Source organism: Seriola dumerili, unplaced genomic scaffold (assembly GCF_002260705.1).
Source record: "Seriola dumerili isolate Sdu_G_001 unplaced genomic scaffold, Sdu_1.0 BDQW01002262.1, whole genome shotgun sequence".
Taxonomy (NCBI): Eukaryota; Metazoa; Chordata; class Actinopteri; order Carangiformes; family Carangidae; genus Seriola; species Seriola dumerili.
In genome coordinates this window covers 551,176-575,965 of record NW_019176517.1, presented here as the reverse complement: position 1 = coordinate 575,965, position 24,790 = coordinate 551,176, and the positions used below count along the sequence as shown (strand labels likewise).

General features: G+C 39.8%; 1 protein-coding gene across 1 annotated transcript in view; it reads left to right on the top strand.

The window, feature by feature from the left end:
- Positions 1 to 24,790, top strand: part of LOC111239302 (calcium/calmodulin-dependent 3',5'-cyclic nucleotide phosphodiesterase 1C-like) — a 207,309-nt gene that overhangs the window by 80,736 nt on the left and 101,783 nt on the right. The window contains exons 8-10 of the mRNA XM_022769149.1: positions 4,103 to 4,243; positions 5,581 to 5,681; positions 6,025 to 6,150. Coding sequence (XP_022624870.1) covers positions 4,103 to 4,243; positions 5,581 to 5,681; positions 6,025 to 6,150 — 368 coding nt within the window. The remainder of the gene's footprint in view (positions 1 to 4,102; positions 4,244 to 5,580; positions 5,682 to 6,024; positions 6,151 to 24,790) is intronic.

Below are 24,790 nucleotides of genomic sequence, written 5' to 3'. Positions count from 1 at the left end.
CGTCTGTCTGTCCCATTCTTGTGGGCATGATATCTCAGATACACCTTGAGGAAGATTGTGATATTTATTACATCTTCAGCGATGTCTGCTGTCTTTAGGCACAGTTACACTCGCTAACCCGAACTAATTGCGCACTCTAACTGCCATCCTTGAAAATTTTCCTCATAAAAAGTTAGACAATCTCTTTTAAATCCCACAATTTCCAATCTAACTTGACAATTTTTATATAAAAAATGTAGAGATTTTTTTTGTCCAGTATTACCCAGTTTTGGTGTCATTTTGATATATTTTACAGTTTTTGAGGAAGTGATGGGAGTACCCTCCACCTCTCCCATTGACTACAATACAAATTCAGGAGCGGGTGTTACTGGGCAGAAATGGGCAAAGCTGATTCTGATTGGCTTATTAAACTCATTAATTCTTAGCCTTTTAACTCAGGTATGAGAGCAACTCTAAGATGAATCAACACAGTGTGTTTGTGTGTACTTGTGTGTGCGTGTTGATGTGTGGTTCTTTGCAGGTGTGTTCATGTCTTTCTATAATTGTGAGGACAATTTTCTTTAAAAACCATTATTGTGAGGTAATTTTGGCAGGTTGTGACAACTTCAGAGGGCTGTTTGAAGGTTAAGCTAACGCACTTCCCAACACCATGAACACATTTACATTGATAGACACACAAACTCCACCATATGGATATTAATTGTATAAATGTCTCAACCTGGTAACACAAGCTTTTTGGAGGCTCTTTGGCAGACAGCTCTACTGCCACACACAACAACACACACGCACATTGACAGACACACACAAACACCAGTTTACTTTTTTGATCTTCAACTTCAAAATAAAAGTCTCAACCAGGTAAAAAGAACTTACTGGAGGGCAGTTGTTGGGCAGCTCTACTGCTACACGGTAGCGGTGGTATAGCTCTATTCAGTTCAACTTCTGTTAGTACATGTACATCTGTTACAGAAGGAAACACTTAAACGATGCTATGGTATTGCAGTGTTGTTTACAGTTGTCTTTTACATTGCACATACTTCTATAGAGAATAGAGAAAAATGGTGCAAAGCACATATTGTATATGTGCCATAGACTGTATATAAAAATGATATGTGCAAATCGTTTTTTCCAAATTATAATTATCCAGAAATTTTTCAAAGTTGCCTGCACCTTAGAGCTGTTACGCTGTTTTAACTGTTGCACTGTTTTAAATAAATGGTGCAAAGCACATGCTGTTAAAGTGAAGTGAATCTGTTCATTCTTTCAATCCAAGTAACAACAGGTTGTCTAGAAATCATTTTGAGAGACTCCTGCTCATGAGGCATAACAACTGCTTTGCTGATAAATAAGTCAATTAAGCTGGACTAATCTGGTGAGCTATAGACTCGAGTTAGTTGAAGTGTTTGGCCCAGTTAAATGCAGTTCATATACCATACATGTGTTTTTTTCTTTTAAGTCTGTCATCATCATCTGGTGTTAGGAATGCCAGTCTCTTATATTATTTCATTTATTGATATATTATTTTGAAGCAATTCATATTTGTTATTCATCATATTTGTGTGTTTGTGTTTATTTCTTTATGAAGGCCATCAACCTCTTTTATGTTATATCGTAAGAGATTCACTTTCACTTTGAAGTTAGGCCAACATTACCTCAAAGTAGGAACAGATATTCTAATGATAAACGTTTCAAATTAAAGTTTTAATCATACTTTTATTTTGAGCCAGTTATAGCCTGCTGCATGTGTTGACTTGTTATTGCTATATTTTTCTGTGAAGTGCTCCTTGGGCTCGTTTTCACCAACGTTATGTAGCGAGGGCCCTCATGGCCCATAATGCATTGTGCTTGACTGATTAGTTTTTAAGTTTGCCATTTTATTTTTCATTTTCGATTTCATTTTGAACATCATTTTGCCATGTCTGTTTAGAACATGGTAGTTTATGTCAACAACATACATAAACATGGTTCATGTAGTAATTGTCATTTGCAGCTGGTTTTTAGTTTTCACCATGAGGAAGAAGGCTGTTGAGATTCTTGACTACAGCTGAATTTTTTTAATTGTCATTCATTGCTCCTTATTTGCATTCAATTAAAGAACTGACTATTCAAACATCCAGGTCCCCGTGATGTGCTGCAAAAGTAATATAATAAGTAATGAAACTAGTTACTTTTCTTGGGGTAATGAGTAATATTAAATACATTTCTTTCTTTGAGTAATGACCTCAACACTGGCTATGTCAACAGTTAGCTATGCTTTTGGGCTGGAAAACTAAATGCAAATGCTATAATGTCATGCACAAAACAAGACCACAAACACAGATGTGACTTAAGAGTTAACTCACTTACCTGTAAATCACAGTGCATTTATTATCGATGTCCCAGGGTCTGGTTCTGTCTCCTCTGCTCCATTCACATAGTTTTATCCCCAAAGTTTGTAATAAAGTGAGGGAAACATCGTCCCGCAAGTTTTAGTGTAGTACTTGGTAGAAAACAACAAAAGCTGTGGCGAAGTGCATTCGCTGCACAACCAGCCATTAGCCCTTGCCTTGGGGACAGACAGTGACAAGGAAGTGACATCTTAACTCAAGACCTGCTTTGATGAGAGATATGCCAGATTGCATTTTCATTTCATTTTCACTTTCATGCCAAATGAGCGTGGTGACATGTAAATGAAAATTCAATATATGTTTTGCAAAATTAATTTAATTATTGTCCAATGTACAGCAGATTAAGACTTTGAAATGCTGTTTTCATTTTCAAATTGTTAAAAGAATGCATTTTGATTTTCATTGTGACCTGAATATTGCTTGCCTATATGTAAAATTGGGTTACATTGTTGATATTGCATTTTAATTTCCAAATTTGAATTAACCTTTGAATATCGTCCATTGTGCAGCTGGGTATGAGTTTAAAAATGAAATGTAAAACAGCTTTTCTATCTTGATTTTAATATGGTCCTAGAATGCCCATGCAAGTAAGTGAAAATGAAAAAGCCAATTGGTTTATTGCATTTTCATTTAAATTTTTACTCAAATAACACACAAGTTTAAACAAACATATGTGGAAAATTAAAATGGTATTGTGGAATTATGATGTTATCATTTGAATATAGTCCCCTATAGGCTTCCATAAAAAAGGTTGTTAAAAAGGTCTGAATTTTACAGTCAGGTTTTCAACATTTTGAGAACAGAATTGTGAGATCAAGAACAGAATTTTGAGATCAGGAACAGAATTTTGAGCTCAAACCAATGGGTTGTAGCTCATTACCTATCTATCCAATGATGGCAGGAAAGAAGTGTTGTGTCATAACAACGTTTCAGTTATCAGTTATTGAACTAGGAAGTTTGAATCTGTGAATATCTTTCCAACTTTACCAAAATCTCAAAAACAGCAGAACATTGCCATGTCACAACACAAGCATGAAGTAGAACTTGATCAAATCCTGTAAAGTAGCCGTATTCCTCAATTTATTCTCTGTACACCGATTCCTCATTCAATTATGAGTTTGTAGATATCACTCTTTAATGTGATACTGATACTATTTTCTTTTTCTGGTGTGGCAGCAATATGCTTCCATAGAATACTCGTGTACATTTGCAAAAAATTCTAAAATTATGTTTTAACTCTGTGCTTGTGGGATATTGACTGTTGATTGATGAGGGAAAATGTTTGTATTTTGGCATAAACCTGCAACATAACAAAATGTGGAAGAATTGAAGGGGTTTGAAAACTTTCTGAATGCATTGTATACACAGACTAATTGACTGAGACACAGTTGAAAGAAAACCGGGGGGTATAACATGAAGGCAGTAAGTAAAACAACAGACACATAAGATACAGTATGTAATTTCAAAATAAAACAGGTAATAACTACACAGAGTCCAGGCAGGATGTCACACACACCTAAACTGCCAACCAACTGTGGATGAGTTGCATTGTGGATAATGCATGGGATAAAAAAGGTATGTATGGTTCGGCTGCATCAAGTTTGATACTTCCATCTCTCTATTGTTAGTCTGACAATGAAATATTAAATCTCACTACTGGGCTCAGAAAAGGTAATGTTTGTCATCATGCTACTTTGTTGTTACCTCTATTTCAGGTCCCTATTTCTGCTCTCATATCATTTGTGGACTCGTTGGAGGTGGGCTACAGTAAACACAAGAACCCATACCACAACCTGATGCATGCTGCTGATGTGACACAGACTATCCATTACCTGCTTCTCAAGACTGGCATTGTGGTAAGTCTGGTGTTGGGTTAATATCAATGCAAAATGCAAACTGGAAAAACATTTTTCAGAAGTGAAAAAATGCGTAGAGCCTCAGTGAGTACTTCAACTTTGTTTTCATAATTTTGGAGAGTTTTAAGAAAGATTTACATGTCAAGTAACATGTAGAAAGAGATATTTAAACATTTTTAAGAACCACTCATCCAAAAAACTTCACAGTTAATACTGCATTCCCTTGGGTCTTCAGCAATACACCCACAAAGTTTGCGGTCAATCGGATAAGCAGTTGTTGAGAAAATTGATATACAGCAAGACAGACAGACAAGGATTCCTCCATCCTGATGAGGTGCTAGTGATGTCATCAGAGTTATCTCAGCTTGAACTTAAGAGACATGGATGTATTATTAGAACAAGATGCTGGATCTTAAAATGGCGCCCAGTCAGTTCTGTATGAATTGCTCGAGCACCTGGCACATATGCCGAAAAAGTTTCTGGCTTCCAGGTTACTTCTGCGTTGTCATGCGGCCCACTGGATATGTGCAGTAGTGTTATTCCCATCGTGCCTCTGGGCTATGGCAATGAGTGAACAGTGTTCTGGATCTGGCGCTGTGCATTCATGAATGCTATGCTAGCAGACTTCATGGATGAGTAATAAGACTTCTACAGGATTTGATTGGGGCTTAAACCATGGATTTATACAAATGGCATCAGCAACCAGCAATGAAGATAATGTACTGAAAGGTAAGGATGGTATTAAACCCTACAATTGTTGATATCGTGGTTAATTCATGTTGAGAGTTAATTTATTTGTGATGTTAGATGGAGAGTGAGTCATCATTCAGTTCAAAGCTTTAGAGCTTAAAATCACATTGGAACACAAATCCTAATCGAGTGAAAATATTTAGTTTGAACTGTCTTTTGTGCATTTTTAATAAGAAATTGATGCTGCATGTGACAGATAACTACAACTTGTCAGATAATATTACAAGGGCTTTACTTTTCATTCATACTTCTTTAAAAACAAAAAAAGCTGTGCAGTGCTATAGTTATGCATAATTTCCTGATTCTGCTGCACAGATTTTGATAATTATTTTAATTTGTCTTTAGTGAGTCCCTCTGCTTTTTTGGAAGTTCAACACTAAATCATTGGAGAACCTCTTCACTCAGTAAAGCAAGACAAAATCCTCGATTTGAACTGTTGATAAATTTAAAACTTGAATTAAATTTCAATATGTACTTTATCTTTGGTAACCCTTGGTGACCCATTTTTCTCTCTCTCTCTCTCTCTCTCTCTTTCTCTCTCTCTCACTCTCACTCTCTCCTTCTCTATTTGTCTGTCTCTCTCTCAGCATTGGCTAACAGAGTTGGAGATCTTTGCCATATTCTTTGCAGCTGCCATCCATGACTATGAACATACAGGGACCACCAATAACTTCCATATTCAGACCAGGTATTTTCCTCTCAGCATAATTTGTATCATTTAAGTCATTGCAGTTACTGAGGACATTAAGGACAGCAAAGAATAAACCTCTGTAATTAGAAAGTTAAGACATATGGAGGGAAAATACTTTTTGCACAACCATTAGGTAAATAAAACAAGTTTACAAAAATGCTGAAACTGGAGGGTGTTTGATATCTTTATAATATATTTTTGCATCGCTGAAAAGTTTTTGTACATTATCATTATTAATATTATTATTATTATTATTAATAATAATACTACTACTACTACTACTACTACTACTACTACTTCCTTATGCCTTATGATGAATGTATCTGTGTGGGATTTGCAGGTCAGACACAGCCATGTTGTACAATGACCGTGCTGTTCTGGAGAACCACCATGTCAGCGCTGTATATCGCTTACTACAGGATGATGAAATGAACATCCTCTCGAATCTTTCCAAAGATGACTGGAGGTGAGAAGAAACGGTCTTCAGGTTCTAAATTAACAGTCCAAAGCCCATGGTCTAAAGTGCATGATGCAAGACCAATTAGGGTGTGACCAGTCACTTAATTATACATGTATTTTGGGCATTATGTGCAATAAACCAATCAGAGTGCCATCTCCCATTCCCTTTCAAAGTAAGGCAGGCTGGCACCTTGGCCGATTGCTGTGTTTCACACTGAATTAGATTCTATTCGTGGCGAGTTGATTACATATTGTGAGGGGACAGTGAGCCAAGTCCCAGCACACGCACAGCAACTCTGTGTACCCCGAGGGGAAAGGAAGGGCTCTGTGAATCAATGTGCTGCACATAGCTCTACTGAGGAGCAACGGTACAAATCATGTTAAATGATATGAAGAGAAGTGAAAATACATTTTTGGTTCTTTATGAAACTGTGGTGGGACAATTTAGTCTTGGTGATGAATGGGAAACCCTGTGGCAGATTATACGCTGAAGAACACTTCTCTGCAGAACCTAATGTACAGTACCAGTCAGAAGTTTGGACACCTTTTAATTCAATGTTTTTTCTTTATTATTATCTACATTGTAGACAAAGCTGAAGGCATCAAAACTATGAAATAACACATATGGAATTATGTAGTGAACAAAATAAGGGTGAACAAAACAAAATGTTTTAGATTTTAGATTCTTCAAAGTAGCTTTGCAAACTCTAGACATTCTCTCGACCAGCTTCATGAGGTAGTCCCCTGAATTGGTTTTCCAACAGTCTTGAAGGAGTTCCTATAAATGTTGAGCACTGTTTGGCTGCTTTTCTTTCACTCTGCAGTCCAACTCATCCCAAAGCATCTCAATTGGAGGTCAGGTGATTGTAGAGGCCAGGTCATCTGATGCAGCACTCCTTCATTCACATTCTTGGTTAAATAGTCCTTACATATGGGGCTAGAACAGTGACATTAAATTTTGGCAATGAAAATAAAATTTGACATTGAAAACAAAAACTAAACTGAAAAAGGAAACAATGAAAAAGGAAAAATTTGTATTGGCACTGAAATAAGTATTGGCGCTGAAAAAGGTTCCGCTGAAAAATAAAACACTGGCATTGGCCATATACAAGCTGGAACAGTCCAGAACAGAACAGTCCCCTGTGGAGAGACAGTTACCCAGCCTGAAGTACTGTGGTCATCTTGTCAGGTAATCCACAATCCAGGACGTGAAGCAGGGATTCAACCCCATCACTTCCTCATGTAACCACCTGGCTCAGCCAAGTAAGAATGGGCCCAGTGGAGCATGTAAAGGACGGCATCATATACTTGTTCTTTGTAGGCGAACTGTAGGGGGTCTAGTGCATGTTCAACCTGTGGCCTCAGAAAGTTGAGAAGCAGCCGCTCCAGGGTCTTCATGATGTGATGTGAGGGCCACCAGTCTGTAGTCCTTTATTTCAGCCGGTCGTCCTACTTTAAGTACCGGAACAAGACATGATGTTTTCCACAGGACTGGGACCCTCCCTGTTTGTAAACTTAGTTGAAGATCCTGTGGAGAGGCTCAGCCAGCTGGGCTGCACAGTCCTTTAACAGCCTTGGACACACACCATCTGGGCCTGAGAGCCCCCTTTTTCTGGGAGGAGGGTCTTGATGTTACTGGTGATCCAGGGTTTGTTGTTTGGAAAGCAGTGTACAGTTCTTGCTGGTATTACAGTGTCCATACAGAAGTTAATTTAGTCCTTGGTACATTCAACCATTCTATCAAGGTCAGGGTCCTTGCTGTTATCATTTTCCTGTGACTCAAACAGTACATTCCAATCTGTGCACTCAAAACAGTCCTTTAGAGACTCACTGGCCTCCAGGGTCCAGTTCCTGAATGAGTGGGGGGTTGCAGCCTGCCTCAGTACACAGGTCTTGTAGGAAGGCTGACAAAAAACCTGATTATGATCTGATCTACTAAGTGGTGGTAGAGCTGAAGCAGTGTAGGCCTCCTTGACATTTGCATACAACAGATCCAGTGTCTTATTTTTCCTTGTGGGACAGTCAACATACTGAGGGAAGCCAGACAGGTGAGACGTGAGAGTGACATGGTTATAATCCCCAAATATTGCAATGAATGCGTCAGGGTGCTTGGTCTGTACTCTCGCAACAGTCTTGTGAATGACGTCACACACAACTGTAGTCAACTCTGGTTGTAGTTGAATGTAAACAATAATGGCGACTGTGGTTTCTTCCGTAGCGATGATGTGATGATGATGAAGGAATCTCTGCAGACACCGGCTCAGTTGTATATAAAAAAGCTTATTACAAGAAGGCACAGCATCGTTTAACAAGCATCAAAACAGCCTGTGAGAGGACCCAAAGCCAAAAAGGATCTTCTCCTGTTTTTCCCCAAAATCATACAATTTATAGGCTGAATAACCTCTAGATACATATTCATGACATAGCTGATTCCTAATAACCTATAGAGGCACAGAGGCAACATTTATGTCCAAAGATGGTCATTCTATATGAAGATAAAAGATACCATAAATTCTTTTATGTAAAACTAAAGTCAGCTTTAGGAATGTTTTGGAGACAGGAACGGAGGGGGTGCTCACCCTCTTCTGGCACCTGACCTTACACCTAGAGTCTCCTCCTTAAAACACTCCTATCCTTGACTCACAAATCAGCTAAGACACCACATATTTCCCCCCTTCGAGACTACACAGAGTCTCGAAAAACTAAAGAATAAAGTATACATGAATACATTTATGATAAAGATAACAATTCCTTCTACATATGTTTTCTACAACATACTTTTAATTTTAACAATATCTTTATGGAGTGTGAGAGCGAAAAACTTGTCTGACAGTCATCTTTCCTGAAATTTCCATCAAACACTCTAGACAGGAAAATTCTCCCACGGCCCCTCTGCCTAGGCGACCACTCACAGTACTCCAAATCAATTAAAATAGAAACTTTAATCATTTGTAACAATTTGTGTAGACTACAATTTAAGCAAACACATATGGAAACCTCAGAAAATAAAATCAAAACACTGTCCAAATTCAGGCCAGTCGTCCCGTCGCACCTTCCAATGGACCTTTCCCTGCCTAGTCCCCAATTTCCCTAGGCGTTAAAAAGAAAAAAAAATCTGAGGTCCCAATATATTTTCTCAATATCAAAAAACATCATTCTACAAACAATTGATACAAATAAAACATTATAAAAAAGTAATACTCATACAAATAAATAAGTGAAAACATAAGAATATATCACACTGCAGCTCCTCAGCAGCGTTAACTCTTCACTGTAGTGTCGATAATGTATCGGATCTGAACATCACCGTGTCCTTGTTCAGAGTTCTTCAGTCCATTGAAATTGTCCATTTTTGAGCTTCTGAGTCCCTTCAAAATAGCTTTCCCCAATTGTCCTTCTGGAAGGAAAGAAAAAACAGCAACCAGTATCTTTGCAAAAACAACAAATGCATATTAAAACATCAAATACAGAGTATAATGTAGAATTCATAACATCGTATTATGTCAAATTATGATTCACATTTTCCATTTCCCCCTACAAACACCTCCTAAATAACTACTCAATATTAAAAATAAATGCTAAGAATATACTAGAATTAAATGTTCAATATGGATATTTCTCCACCAACTCTCCTTCTAACTTCACTTCCTCATCATCGTCTGTACTATTCACCTGTAGTAACGGCATCTGAGATTGATCTCCAGGCATTACAACACCAACCCATCTCAATATCATTGCCTTCGCAAAGGTCAACAATAGTGTACAACAACAAAACATCACACACAATGATAGAAGTACTGCCACCAGAATTTGAACCAACACTGCTCCCACCGGTCCTAATATGCTCTGCAACCAAGCATTTGCAGACCATCCAGCTCCTTCTGATGGGCCAAATGCCTCTCTTATTTGTTTTAATGCATCTATGACACTAGTCATATTATCAGAATTATCGGTGTAACAAGCATCTCCTGTTAGATTCAAAGCTACACATAGGCCACCTTGTTTGGCCAAAATATAGTCGAGAGCCATATCATGCTTTAACAATGTCAATCTATGACTCTTTTGAGTATTTGACAAATGTTGAAACCCTCTTATGGTTTCAGTAGCGAACCCCTGTAAAGTGTACGTAATATTATCAATGTGATCCGCCAAAAATGTCACTCCATACCATGGAAACAATCCTATACCCCACTTTTCTCCTAGACTGATTCTCCAATGGTAGGCCTCCAAATTATGAAATTCTGCTAACTCCCTCTTCTTCCTACTTTCAGGAAGAACATTAGGTTGATCCTCATCAGGGACATCTCCCTTCTGAATAGAAAAAACCTCATATGGGAGTTTCAAGGTTACAACAATCTGTCCACCCATATGTCAGAAATATGTATGCCTTATCTCCACAAATCCACCAAAAATCTTTAAAATTTCCTATTGTCACATTTATAGGCAAAAGCTAATCCTTCACCATCACAGTTCTCCATTGTTTCTGATTTGGAACCGAAAACATCACTTTATACTTTTTATCCCTAGCCTTTCGTTCACACCTATCCAAGGTCATCAAATACTCATTACAGTCTGATAACCCCATAAACATACCAGGTCCATCATAAGTATTGTTTGAACAAAAACAGCTGTTGGCCCTCACAGATGTCACAACCATTCCATCCGGGATCGCTGTTAACATATTTTCCTGTTGATCAAGCAAATTCATATAAGGTAATCCCTCTAACCAGGAACAATTATTTCTAGGCCTAAAGAGATTTTTTGACAAAGACATCACTATATCTGTTGCTGATTGCTGCTGATACAACAGCCATGATAAAGCATAAGATTGACACATAGATGATAAAGGTTGAGGTACTGTCTCTAAAATCGAAGGCCATGTGCCTGGTGATGGAACTTTAACCACACATGGACAATTCAATCTTTGGACTGATCTTACAGAATGAGTCAACTGCTGGAACCATAAGTTCCTAGCTGCCCACATATCTGTAATTTGTAACACAGAAGAATCAAATCCATATACCTTCCATGTAGCTTCTCTCTTTTGTAAGGCATGAGCTTGATTAATAATCATCTCTTCTGACATCCTATCAAAATCAAAAAACTCCTCTTCCACATCTGGAATAATCCTCTGAGCTGTCACAAATGAATCAACATTATTTTCTTCCACCATCTTTTCTCCAATTTCAAAAGTCTCACTACTACTGTTTACACTAGACTCTACCTTCAACATAGGTTTCTGGGTTACATTTACTACTTCCTTAAATATCAAAGAAGTCTCCTTAGGTGGTTGCGTCACATTCATAAAGTTTTTAGACATCAAAGACGTTGTCACTGTTGTAACATTAATCCCCTTCAAAATTGCTGCTAAAGTAGTCGCCTGCGTCAATGTACTAACACTCTTACTTGTTTCTAAGGGCAAAGTAACAAACTTCATCTGAGTCTTATTCACTCTCAGGGTGCTTACTGTAGTGAGTTGTTCCTGAGCCTCTTTAACAACTGTGAAAACCTCAATAGGCATCCAATCCCTTATCCTAAGTGTTACCTTACGAGTTACATAACCCTCTTTCCAATAATTCTGAATTGGAATGTATTTAAACTCTGGCTCCAAATAAGTACACCCATACTCTCCTTGATCTTCCCCTGTAACATTTCTCAAGACAAGTGAACAATCGCCCACAATTTTAAACCACCTCATGTCATTATACAAAAGATACTTCCTCTTACTACGAAGCACCGTATCTACTTCAGGTCCTGACAACAATATCTCTTCACCGCGACTATTCTTCCACTTAGGAGAATTGTTACCACCAATATTCCATCTCCCACATTGACAAGGAAGTTGCGCTACTTCTCCCAGCTTAACTCTAATCACAGTCTCCATAGCGTTTTGGTCTGACTCTTTTTCGAACTGGTCTCAGACTCCTTTGTCTAACTGGATCTCCAGATCCTCCTGGGGCAGATTCACAGCTCTTTTTAACCTTTGACGTTTCACACTCCACTGAAACAGGTTCAGCTGTTTCCGGGACATGTTGAAAGTCAATCTCATCAAACCTTCTCTCCTGTCCATTAACTGCAGAGTCAGCTCTGGCAGCATCAACAGTGTGCACAGAATCATCAACATCGTCCATAACCTCAACAGTTTCCTCTTCCGGGTTTTGTCTCTGGAGATTTTCATGCAGCTCTCCTGTTGCATGTTCTCCCACAATTTCTCCTGGCTCTCTTGAGCTTTCATCATCTCGGCTCTGCGAGCGTTGCACCTCCTCTGTTGATGCTTTAACACAATGTGATAAATGATACCAAGTTGGAGACCCTTTAACCTGGATCGCAGTTCCCGTACTGCGAACAACTTCAAATGGCCCTTCACGGCGTTCGTTATACCACTTCCTTCTAAATACCTTCACGAACACCTTGTCTCCAGGTTGCACTGTGTTCCTCCTTTGCTCATCGAGCCTCTCCTGTACCTCCTCTTTTCTTTGCCTGTCAGAGACATACTGTATGTAGATATTCTTTTATGGAAATTAGCCATATATGTAACATATGCTCGCATTTCATCCTCCAACAGAGCCAAACTTGGACCCTTTCCACTTGTTCGCAAACAAGGTGTTGGCATCCGTCTCCCTGCAAGCAACTCATGAGCTGTCATATGTAAATCCCACAATTCACTCGAACGACATACCATTAATGCCAATGGAGGTGCTGTTACCCAATTAAGACCTGTATGCTGAGAAATTTTCACTATACGATTTTTCAAAACACCATTTATTTTCTCACAAATCCTTTGACTTTGTGGATGATAAACAGCAACAAGACGTTTAATTCCTAGTTTTTGTAAAATCAGTTTCACAGTCTTATCCACAAACTCTTTTCCATTGTCTGAGGATATCCGATCCGGAAGTCCCCACCTGCTTATGACTTCTCTACACAAAAACTTGGCAACTGACTGAGCATCCTTCCGCTTAGTTGGACAAGCTTCAGGCCATCGTGAAAACCTGTCCACAACAACAAGCATATATCTCTTACCTTCAACTGGTTTTATCATGTCAACAAAGTCTACAACTAACTCTCGCATAGGACTTCTCGGAGTTGGAATATAACCAGGAGGAACCATCACACCTCTCCGAACGTTATTTTTCAAACAGATAGTGTACCTGCCTATAACATAGTCAATCTGTTCAAGCAAACATGGTGCCCAAAATTCACTCTTTTGTGATCTTTCTTCTAACTTCCCCCTTTGCAACATGAGCTAACCCATGTGCTTCCTGAATCATCAAACCCAACAGGTCTGGGGGCGCTATTCAAGCCCCTCATGATTTCTCCAAAGACCAGTAGAATCTTGTGTAGCACCTCAATCTTGCCACAACTGTTTGTCCATTGCAGAGGCTGTTTCCTGCATCAAAATCACATCCCTGGGCATAATTTTGTCTTCTAAGTCTACTTCATGAGTAACCAAAAGAACTTTACCCAATTTATCTGCACCCGTGACTGCTTTAGCAGCTTCATCAGCCGCTTTATTCCCCTGGGTGACTCTTGACACATCCATTCTATGTGCTGCACATTTAGCTATTGTTATTTCTTTAGGCTTCATCATAGCATGCAACAATTTCATTATCTGAGCGTGATGTTGTATTGGAAAACAGTTCGTTTTCTTAAACCCCCGGCTCCTCCACACTGATCCAAACAAATGACACACATTATGTGCACATGCAGAGTCGGTATATATTGTCACACGCTTCAGTTAACCCTACAAGTTCAGCAAGTTGTGCAGATGCAGGCTGAGGTACTATTTAAGCTTTCTCTACAACAAATCCCTTTCCTTGAGCTCTTACCACAGCATAACCAGCACTCAATTTATCACCTACACGGTAACAAGAACCATCTGTCCAATATTCCAAGTCCGCCTCACGCAATGGGAGGGCTTTTAAATCAGATCTAAGTCTTGAGTATTTCTCAGCTTCCTGAACACAATCATGTGGTTCACCATCCTCTGGAGTTGGCAAATTTTCTGCTGGATTCACCATAGCACATCTCACTAGAGTGACATCTTCCTGCTCTAAGAGTCTATGATAGTCTTTAAGCCTAGGCATGGTCAATGTATATTTGCCATAATTCAAAAGAGTTCTGAGACTATGATGGGTAAGTATTGTTACTGGATAAGCCATAGTGACTGATGATGCCTTATCATACATCAAAGACACTCCCACCATTGCTCTGTAGCACAGCGGTAATCCCAATTCTACATCTGAATATGCACATGCATATTTACCCCCAGTAGAAGTGGACACATACAACAAGAAATTCTTAGTGTAATCCAGAAGCGCTAGCACTGGAGCCTCTTGCAATCTCTGTTTGATTGTTTCAAATGCCAAAAGGCCATCCTGTGTCCAGGAAAGATTGCAATGTAGTTGAGCATTACCAGTATCTTAAATCATAGCTCTCAAAGGCCCTGTTAAACTAGCATAATCCTCTATCCATGCTGATGAATATCCAGCAATAACATGAAACGTCAACATCTCTCTGACGGTTCTAGGCTTAGGAGCCTTACGAATCGCTTCCAACTGACTATCAGAAATGCCTCTGTGACTCTGCATTATTATCTGACCCAAATAAACCACTTTCTCCTGACAATACTGTAGCTTCTTCTGAGAAGCCTTATGCCCCTTCTCTGCCTGTATTTGTAGCAATTTAATTGAGTCCTTGTGACATGTTTCCTCATTTGGTGAACAGATAATGATATCATCCACATATTGAACAACAGTACTTTTTAACATCAGGTCTATCCCTGTCAGATCATCTTTTAATACTTTATTGAAAATGTGAGGACTATGTTTGAACCCTCATGGCAATCTTTTATACCCATAAAATTGTCCCTTGTATGTAAACCCAAATAAACCTCGACTCTCAGTACTAAGTGGAACACTGAAAAATGCACTACATAAGTTTAACACCGTAAAATGTGTAGCATCTGGCAGAATTTGAGCTAACAACGTGTCCGGGTCTGGCACCTCTGCTGGAAAATCAGCTACCACTTCGTTCACTGCTCTCAAATCATGTACCATACGGTAAGAACCATCTGGTTTCTTCAAAGGCAACAAAGGCGTATTACTTTTAGGGTTCTGTGTTATCTTCAAAACATCAGCTTTCAAAAGTCCTTCAATTTGTGACTCAATTCCTTGAATCGCTTCTTCTTTCAATGGATACTGGTTCTTCCAAGGAGGCTTAACTCCTGGTCAGAGTTCAACTTTCACTGGTTGGGCTGATTTTACTAATCCAATATCAGTATTATGCTGAGCCCACAAACACTCTTAATAAACTGTTGATCTTCACTTCTCCAAATGGCAAGATTTTCTTTCACCGGTACAAAAACAGCTTCTTCTGCTTCTGCCATCATTTCTCCTATGTGCCTCTGCTCATATTCTTCCGACACCAACAAAGTTACATGTGGCACACTCTTCTTGATATCAAATTCTCCATTCAAATAGTCATCTCTGTCTATCTTCATAGCTGCTCCTTGTGGTCCCAAAATTATGCAACACGAACTGAGTTGAACTTGATTTGGCTGATGACTCAGCCACTCTTCTGGGTTCGATTGGGCAGCATTCTTGAAATATTTGAGCGTACAGTGAAATGGATATTCTGGAAGCTTTGCATTGGGCATGTTTGCTACAATGAACTTCTCCCACAGATTAACTGACTCCAAAAGTTCTGCACTATGATTTCCTATCCAAAATACTGAAGAAGCTTCAGCTTCTGTTGTCATCAAAAATTGATCAACAAGAGGAGGTCACGTGAGGCACGAGGCAAGATGGCTGCACGGCACTGAGCGCTGTTAATATAGCCCCTTTTATTCGTGTTTACTGGGACCCATACACCTAAATACTTTAAATTAATGTATATAAAGGTTTAGTTTTAAGTTATGACCTCAAAGAAAGAGCCAGCGTCAACCAAGAAGCAGGAGTTGTCGAGCAGAAGACAAGCTAATGTTAGCGAGTCTCCGGAAGACATGGCTACGCTAATTAAGCGAGCAATTGCGTCGGAGATGCAGTCCCTGCAGGAAACGGTAGCCTCCATGTTAAAAGACTCACTTGAGCAAGCTTTAAGTCCGATTGAGAAACACCTGGCGGAGAACGGCACTATCCTCAAGTCTTTGAATGAGAAATTGGAGGAGCATGCTGAAAAGTTCAACACAGTGTTCAATCGGATGGATAGCATCCAAGCTAACGTGTATCAAAGCGAAAAAGACAGTAGCACCTGTCTTGTGGAGCTGACCAAGCTTCGAAAGAAAATTAATGAGTTGGAGGATAGATCCAGGAGCAACAATGTGAAACTGGTCAACTTACCTGCGGGCGCTGAAGGTAAAAATCCACCGGGCTATCTTCAAAAGATGTTGCCAAAATGGATATGTAGCGTGGTGCAGAGTGAAGCTGCCCTCTACTACACATTTAATTTGAAAAGTGTTTTATTTTGTCCTGTAAAGAGCAAACATATGTCTTTTACCATCACCGTTCGCCACACACACACACAGTAATTTCACACTCAAGTATGTGTTCTCGTTCTCTGAACGTGTTCACGCAAGACTTCCCTTGTCCCCGAACACAGTGTAGCGAACGCGCTCTTCCTGCTGGTCGGAGTTAGATACATACTGCTAGATGATGCTACATTTTTCAAACAATAAACCAACCTTTCCTTATCATAAAACACAGACAATTTTAACCACACTCTGAACATGAGCTGTACTAAATGGAAATTATGTTAAACATGTAAATAATAAAAATAATAATGTAGGTATATCAACTCACTGATGGCTCTGTATGCCACAGATACCGTCGCTTAAAAGCTCCCACAACACCTTGGAGGTCGAAAAAGCCCACTGCATCTTCTCCAACAATATGTCGGGACCCCGAACCATGATCTTCAGACTTCTGCATCACGCTGACCGGCAGGCGATCCTGGAGGGAGCTAGGAAGGCTAACCCATCTCTCCCCGATGGCACCAAGCTGCGGTTCTTTGCTGACTTCAGTCCGGGGACGGTGCGGGAGCGTCAGGCATACAGGGAGACCCGCGCCAAGCTATGACAAAAAGGAATAGACTCCTACCTCGTCTATCCAGCAATTCTGAAGGTAAACTACAAGGGCAAGAAGATGTTGTTTAACTCAGTGGAAGACGCGAGAGAGGCCCTGAATCTGTCGGTGAGGGACAGCGAGGAAGAAAACCGGGGTAACGTAACGTTTGATGCTTAGAGGAAATGGGTTAGCAGTAACAGTTAACGTTATAAAAACCGTGACTGAAAATATTACAACATTGATAAGTGAATGTACCATGGCTGTAACAGGTTCTTTCTTCATGAAAACCGAGGCACATTTGTAAGGTTATTTCCTGTCCGTGTTTTTATTTTTGCACTGCACCAAGGACTAAACATTAAAAAGACAATACTGTGTATTGGTTTGATTTATATAACACTGTAAAGATGATATGACGGAGAATAAATGCTGTCAGTGTTTAATTTGTTTTTATTTATGGAATATTTTGTTTTGAAGACTACGGACGTATGTGTTTAGTTTATACTGTACCTCGGGTGTCTTTTTGTTTGCATTATTGAGCGCACATTGTGAACTGGCGCTGATGACGTCATTTTAAAGTGACGGTCAAGTCCATGGTATTCACTGGGATGAATGAATGTTATAACCTCCAGGTTCCACCGCCAAATTAAATCACCAGTTTCAAGGAAATCTTAATAACAAGGATTCACTAGAGAGTTTTAACATAATGTCATTTAATGTCAGAGGCCTGAATTCTCCAAATAAGCATACAAAGGTTTTAGATTATCTACGCAGAAAGAAGGTAGACGTCGCACTTTTACAGGAAACGCACATTAGACTTGAGGACACTTCCAGGGTTCAAAACCACCTTTATAAATCTGTAGTGGCTTCTGCTGACGGCACCCGTACTAAAGGAGTGATGATATTGATGAAACGCAACATTAATTTAGCAGTCGAGAAGGTGGGCTCTGACAAGAAGGGACGCTTAGCTTTTTGCTGTACATCTATTCAAGGCAAAAAAGTTGCGTTTGTCAGTATCTATGCATCAACCATTTTTGAGGCTGAGTTTTTCCCCTCAATTACGTCACAACTACTAAAGCTGAACAATTATCAATTGTACATAGGCTCAGATATGAATGCTTTCATTAATGTTAATTTGGATAAATCCAACTCAGTTATGGTGGGCCCCCAAGACTCTGCATCCAAAGCCTTAAACTGTTTTATAAAAGATTTAAACCTGGTGGATGTATGGAGGGTGCAGAACCCTTTTGTTAAAGACTACACATTTTTCTCCTCGAGACACAAAACTTTTTCCCGCATTGATTATATGCTGATTTCATCTGGATTGCTGCCCTCTGTACATTCAGTACAATTTTTGCCCAGACTCCTGTCTGATCATAACCCCATTATTTCATCGTTTAAGTATGGGAACATTAAAAATAAGGCCTCTAGATGGAGATTCAATGGTACCCTATTAAAAAATGAAGAAGTTATCACCCAATTGAAAGCAAAATTGACTGAATTTATATCCATAAATAAAAATAGTGTTACAGACTTGACAGTGGTTTGGGCCTCTGTTAAAGGTTTTATTCGCAATAATGCAGTATGTTTCAGTTCGTATCTGCACAAGAGCTGGATGCAAAACATCTCCCTATTGGAGCAGGAGTGTAAAAACCTAGAGGAACTGCTCAAGGGGAACTATAGCATAACAACTGAAAAACAACTAACCCTAACCCTTAAACAACAGGAAGCTAAAAGGGCCATACCAGCTATTAAATGTGCAAAACGAGGAGTAGTGAAATCAACAGAAGAAATAAATGAGACATTTAGAGACTATTTCAAAGATCTGTACATGGGTGGCTGTGTCCCATCGGAGGACGATTTTACTAAGCTTTTCAGTGGATTGGATCTCCCTAGTCTATCTGAAGAAGACACCATAAATTTAGATGCTCCAATTACATTGGATGAGCTACTACAAGCAGTTAAAGGCAGCAATAAGGGACGAACGCCTGGTATAGATGGCATTCCGGTAGAGCTGTATTTAGCTATTTGGGATGTTGTTGGACCATTATGGCTGGAAACATTGGACTATGCTATTGAACAGGGCTTTTTCCATAGAGATCTGAATACAGCTCTGATTACAGTTCTACCCAAACCTGGAAAGGACCCCCTGGAATGTGCCAATTATAGACCAATTTCACTGATAAATGCAGACCTGAAAATATTTTCGAAGGTGTTAACTAGCAGACTTGAGACAATCATTGGGAAAATAGTTAGCACCGACCAAACTGGCTTTATTAAGGGCCGCCTTGCGGCCGATAATATCCGCAGACTCCTCCACATACTGAGTGCACCAAATAAGATCCCTCCTGAATGCGGTTTGCTATTTCTCGATGCTGAAAAAGCATTCGACCGCTTGGAATGGCCATATCTTTGGAGGGTGGTGAAAAAATTCAAGTTTGGTGATAACTTTATCAATATGGTTAAGATCCTGTATGCTAATCCCTCAGCCTGGGTGTGTGTAGGAGGAGGCTTTTCAGAACTATTTGATATAAAATGGGGGGTTCGCCAGGGAGATCCGATTTCTCCTTTAATTTTTATTTATCCATCGAACCGTTGACACATTTGATTAAGAGCTGTCTTCAAATCTCCCCTATAACAGTAGGTACAACATCACACTCAACTTCGCTTTATGCAGATGACACACTGATATATATGGCGGATGTTCAACGGTCACTCCTAGTTGTATTAGAAATTTTGGAGAACTTTGGGTATTTCTCTGGTTATAAAGTTAATTTATCAAAATCGGCATTAATGCTTCTTAACATAGATCAGAAAGACGTGTGCATCCCCCCACAGATAAGTGTTAAACAGGAAGTACTTTACCTGGGTATTAGAATCAGCACTTCCTTAACGACTATCGCCAAAACCAATTTCTCTCTAGTTCTAAAAAATATAGAAGATGACATTAGTAGATGGAAACATTTGCCAGCATCAACACCGGCTCGTATAGCGACCATTAAAATGAATATCTTGCCCCGCATTAACTTCATTAGCTCAATGGTTCCACTGCCACCCCCATCAGGCTATTGGCAAAATTAGACTCATTATTGAGAAGTTATGTTTGGAAGGATGCTCCAGCACAGTAAGCCCAATGGAGGACGGGCATGTCCCAACATTAAATTATATCACTGGGCGTTTTTGCTGAGAAGTCTTAAATTTTGGATGGATGACGATAAAGTTTCTTCCTGGAAAAGTATGGAGCAAGATTTAATCGCACCCATAAGGTTGAAAGATTTTCTCCTGATGGGCATCTCTTCTAAAAAGTGTAGCTTACATTATGGTCCCATATTGTCTTATCTATTGCAGGTGTTTAGAGCAGTGGAGAGATTTATAGGTCATAAAAATATTTGGTGTAAGTCATCTCCATTATGGAACAATAATCATATTCTGTCTGGGGGGAAACCATTCATTAATAAGAATTGGGAAGAGAAAAGCATTAGAACTCTTAATGACATCAATGTATCAAGAAATATCCTTGATTTTCAGGAACTTTTTGTGTGTTTTGTATGTTGGTATGCTTTGTTTTGTATCTAAGAAAATTCTATAAAAATTGAATGAGAAAAAAAAAAAATTGATCAACAACCTCGTTTGGCACTTCCACCAGACAGCTGTCCGGTGTGCATTTTATTGTACAGTTCAATCTACACAAAGCATCTCTCCCCAACAGCGCCATAGGTGTATGTTCTGATACCAGTATAGGTATTGTAATCTTCATGTGTTTATAGCAGAGCTCAATTGGTTTCGTGAGTGGGATTAGCTGTTTAATTCCCTCAAACCTGACTGTCCGAATCAATTGACCAGACATGGAGAGATGTATAGCATCTTGAGGCCGAATACAGGTGAAAGCAGCTCCGGTATCAGCCATTGCTTCCAATGGTTGATTATTTATTTTCACCTCTATTGTTGGATCTCTCTCCGGCCCTGATACTACCAGCTGACACCCCCCTTTCGAGTCTTCTGGGCACCTCTAGAATCCCAGTTCCGGACCCCTGTAAGGGTTCACCGGCCCCATGGCCGACCTTGGTTGGCCCCTGAATCCTCCTCTGAAGTTTCCTCTAGGGTTTCCTCTAGGGTTTCCTCTGTAGTTACACTCACGAGCAAAATGGCCACACTGTCCGCAGTTATAACATGCTTCTGAAGATTGTTGAGAATATGACTCAAATCTTCCTCCTCTTCCTCGTCCTAAGGTTCCTCTACTTCTTCCTCTCCAAGTCTGCACCTGACCAAAAACAGGCTGCGGGTAGGGATCACCTGGAACCACTTGTGTTGGCTGGGGTGATTGAAACTGAACTTGGTTCGGCTGCGGTTATGATAATGATTGATTCAGCGGAGGCTTACTCTGCATAACTACAGCCTGCTTCTTTTCCTTCTTCTTGGTATCAAGCAGTTGTACTTGGTTGAGTTTTCTAAGGATCTCTTGGTCCTGCTCTTTCTGGTCATTTTCCTTTTTCCTATATAGCTCCACTTGATGGGCTATATGATCCATATAAACACTCTTTGCCGAGCTTCCAAGACCAACCACTTTGGCCAGTTTACTCCTCACTGGCTGGGGCAGTCCTTTCTGTATTTCGGCTCGCAAAATTGACTGCTCCATTTGACACAAGTCCGGGTCATTTCCTGTGACATTTCTCCACTTTTGAAAGGCTCTTGACACATAGGCCCTCGGATTTTCTTTTTGTCCCAGTGCCTCAATAAGAACATTATCTGGATGTACATTTGTCGGAAATGTGTCTTTCAGTGCTCTCCACACTCGAGCTCTATGCGCAGAAAGCAGTTCTGGATCATTCACAGCAGTTCCCACATATCGATTAAGTCCCGCTCTCTGTAGAATCTCTTCCATCGCTGGAACCCCAAGGAGATTAGCCAACAGTTTCTTAATATTTCCCATAGCAAACTGTGTTCCCACCATGAGCTCATCCATCTTTGAAGTCCAAGGATGTGCTCCATCCTGAAGAGTAGATAACTTCTCCATCACATCTGACATATCTGTATTCTGCCAAGGCTTATACTCCAACTTCTGTCCTCGGACTATCACTGGAAGCATCTTCTTTTGTAGTATCTTTTTTCTTGGGCGCAATGTATATTTTGATTCTATTTCTTGGGAACCTTTTTTCTGCAACTTTTTCTTCTGTATCTCTAGTTCTCCTAGTTGTTTCTCAAGCGTTCTTCGGCTTTCTGTTCCAGTAGATAACACCAAGAACGATAAACATTGATCAATACTTTTTTCAACCTCTTTTAGAGACTTCTGTTTATCCTTTTTTATTCTAGTACTGGATGTTGCAGGAACAAATTCTCTGGACATCAAAAGATCCTTATTATTATTCAAATATTTTTATTGGCTTTTTATATTGCAAACACATACAACACAGTCAACAAGGCTGCAAACAGCAGTCACAAAATATATGGAAAAAAGCAACAATAATAACAACATAAAATGTATATATAAAAAATAAATAAATACAAAAATTATATTAATAATAAAAAAAACAAACAAAAAAACAAAACAAAAATAATAATAAAAACAATGACAGAAACTAAAATTAAAGCATACAATTTTAAACCCGTTACAGAGATTGTGAGTCAGTTATGTAGTAGTCTCAGTGTCCGTAGCTGGGAATTTCAGATTAAAGTAGTTCAAAAACGGCTGCCAGACATTGTAAAACTTCTGGGTTGATCTCAAGTTTCAAATGTGCCATTACATCCCCAACCCAGTGCCTGTGCGTGGGAGGTCTAACTGATTTCCAGCTACACAAAATAAGGCGCCTGGCTAGTAGGGAAGAAAAGGCAACGGCATCCGACTGTGCACTAGATATCACCACCTCAGCAGGGGCCACACCGAACAATGCGATTTCAGGAGAAGGGCTTATCTCTTTGTTGCAGATATAAGAGAATGTGTCAAAAATTGAGGACCAAAACTGTACCAACTTTGGGCATGCCCAAAACATATGATAGAGGGTGGCCAGACGGAAAGGAAGAAAAATGCTTATGAACAAAGCCACGCACCTGCAGATATCTTAATGGATGTGATCTGGAAATATTGTACTCGCTTACAAGCTGCTCAAAAGACATGAACACACTGTCCTTGAAAAGATCCTTCACCCGTTTCAGACCATTCCTGAACCATAACCTAAAGGCTGTGTCCGTGAGTGAGGGCGGGAAGAGTGCATTAGCCGAGATTGGGAGAGAGGACGTAGCTTTCCTATGTTTGAAGTGAGTCTTAAATTGAGACCATATTCGTAGTGAGCCACTCACAATAGGATTGTTTGTGAGGCGCTGTTTACTAAGTGGTAGTGGTGCACATACTAAAGAAGGTAGGGACACAGGATGGGTGGAGTATTGTTCCATTTCAATCCATACAGGTCCATCCCCCTCATAAAATGCAGAGACCCAGTATGACAATTTATAAATATTAGCCGCCCAATAGTATTGTAGAAAATTTGGTAATGCTAAACCTCCAGCCTCTTTCCGTTTCTCAAGATGCGCCCTCCTTATCCGTGGGATGGTCTTATTCCATATAAAGACGGATATGGATTTATCTAACTCTTTAAAAAAGGACTTTGGGATAAAAACAGGCACTGTATTAAACAAGAATAAGAACCTGGGCATAATTGTCATTTTAACAGAATTGACTCTGCCGGCAAGCGATATAGGCAGTGCTGACCAACGGACAAGGTCCTGCTTGGCCTTCTCTAGGGCTGGTTTAAAATTCTGTTTGAATAAATCACTATATTTACGGGTTACTGATACACCTAGATATGTAAAAGTGTCACAAGTTTCTTTTAGTGGATATATGTCGAAGGACATCCGTTGAGCCTGGTCGTTAACAGGGAAGAGCAGACTCTTAGTAAGGTTGATTTTTTAGCCTGAGATCTTCCCAAAGCTAGAGATAATTTCTAATGCCTTAGGTATAGAGATAGAAGGGTTGGACAGATAGAGTATCAGGTCGTCCGCATATAAAGACAGCTTGTGAGTTTGCCCCCCCTCCTGTCAATACCCCTGAGCTCCCGAGTACTCCTTAGTACAACTGCCAGTGGTTCCATGGCCAGGTTGAATAAAAGCGGGCTCAGGGGGCAGCCCTGTCTGGTCCCCCTACATATAGGAAAATAATTGGAGATTATCTGATTAGTGTGAACTGAGGCCAGTGGTGTAGCATATAAGACCTTTATCCAGGAACAAAAGGCTGGTCCAAAACCGAACCTCTCCAGAGTTGCAAATAGATATTCATATTCAATACGATCGAACGCTTTGTGTGCGTCGAGGGAGAGCAAGACCTCTGCATCTTGTGACTTTTCCAGAGAATAAAGAATATTAAAAAGCCTACGTACATTGCTAAAAAGCTGCCGCCCTGTTATAAAACCAGTCTGATCTGGGTGTATCAGTGTATGTATGACAGACTCCAATCTACTAGCCAGAACTTTAGTTAAGATCTTGTAGTTGCAGCAAAGTAGGCTTACAGGACGATATGATTCACATTTCAGGGGGTCCTTTCCTTTCTTAAGGAGCACGGAAATAGTGGCCTGGGTCATTGTAGGGGGGAGTGTCCCA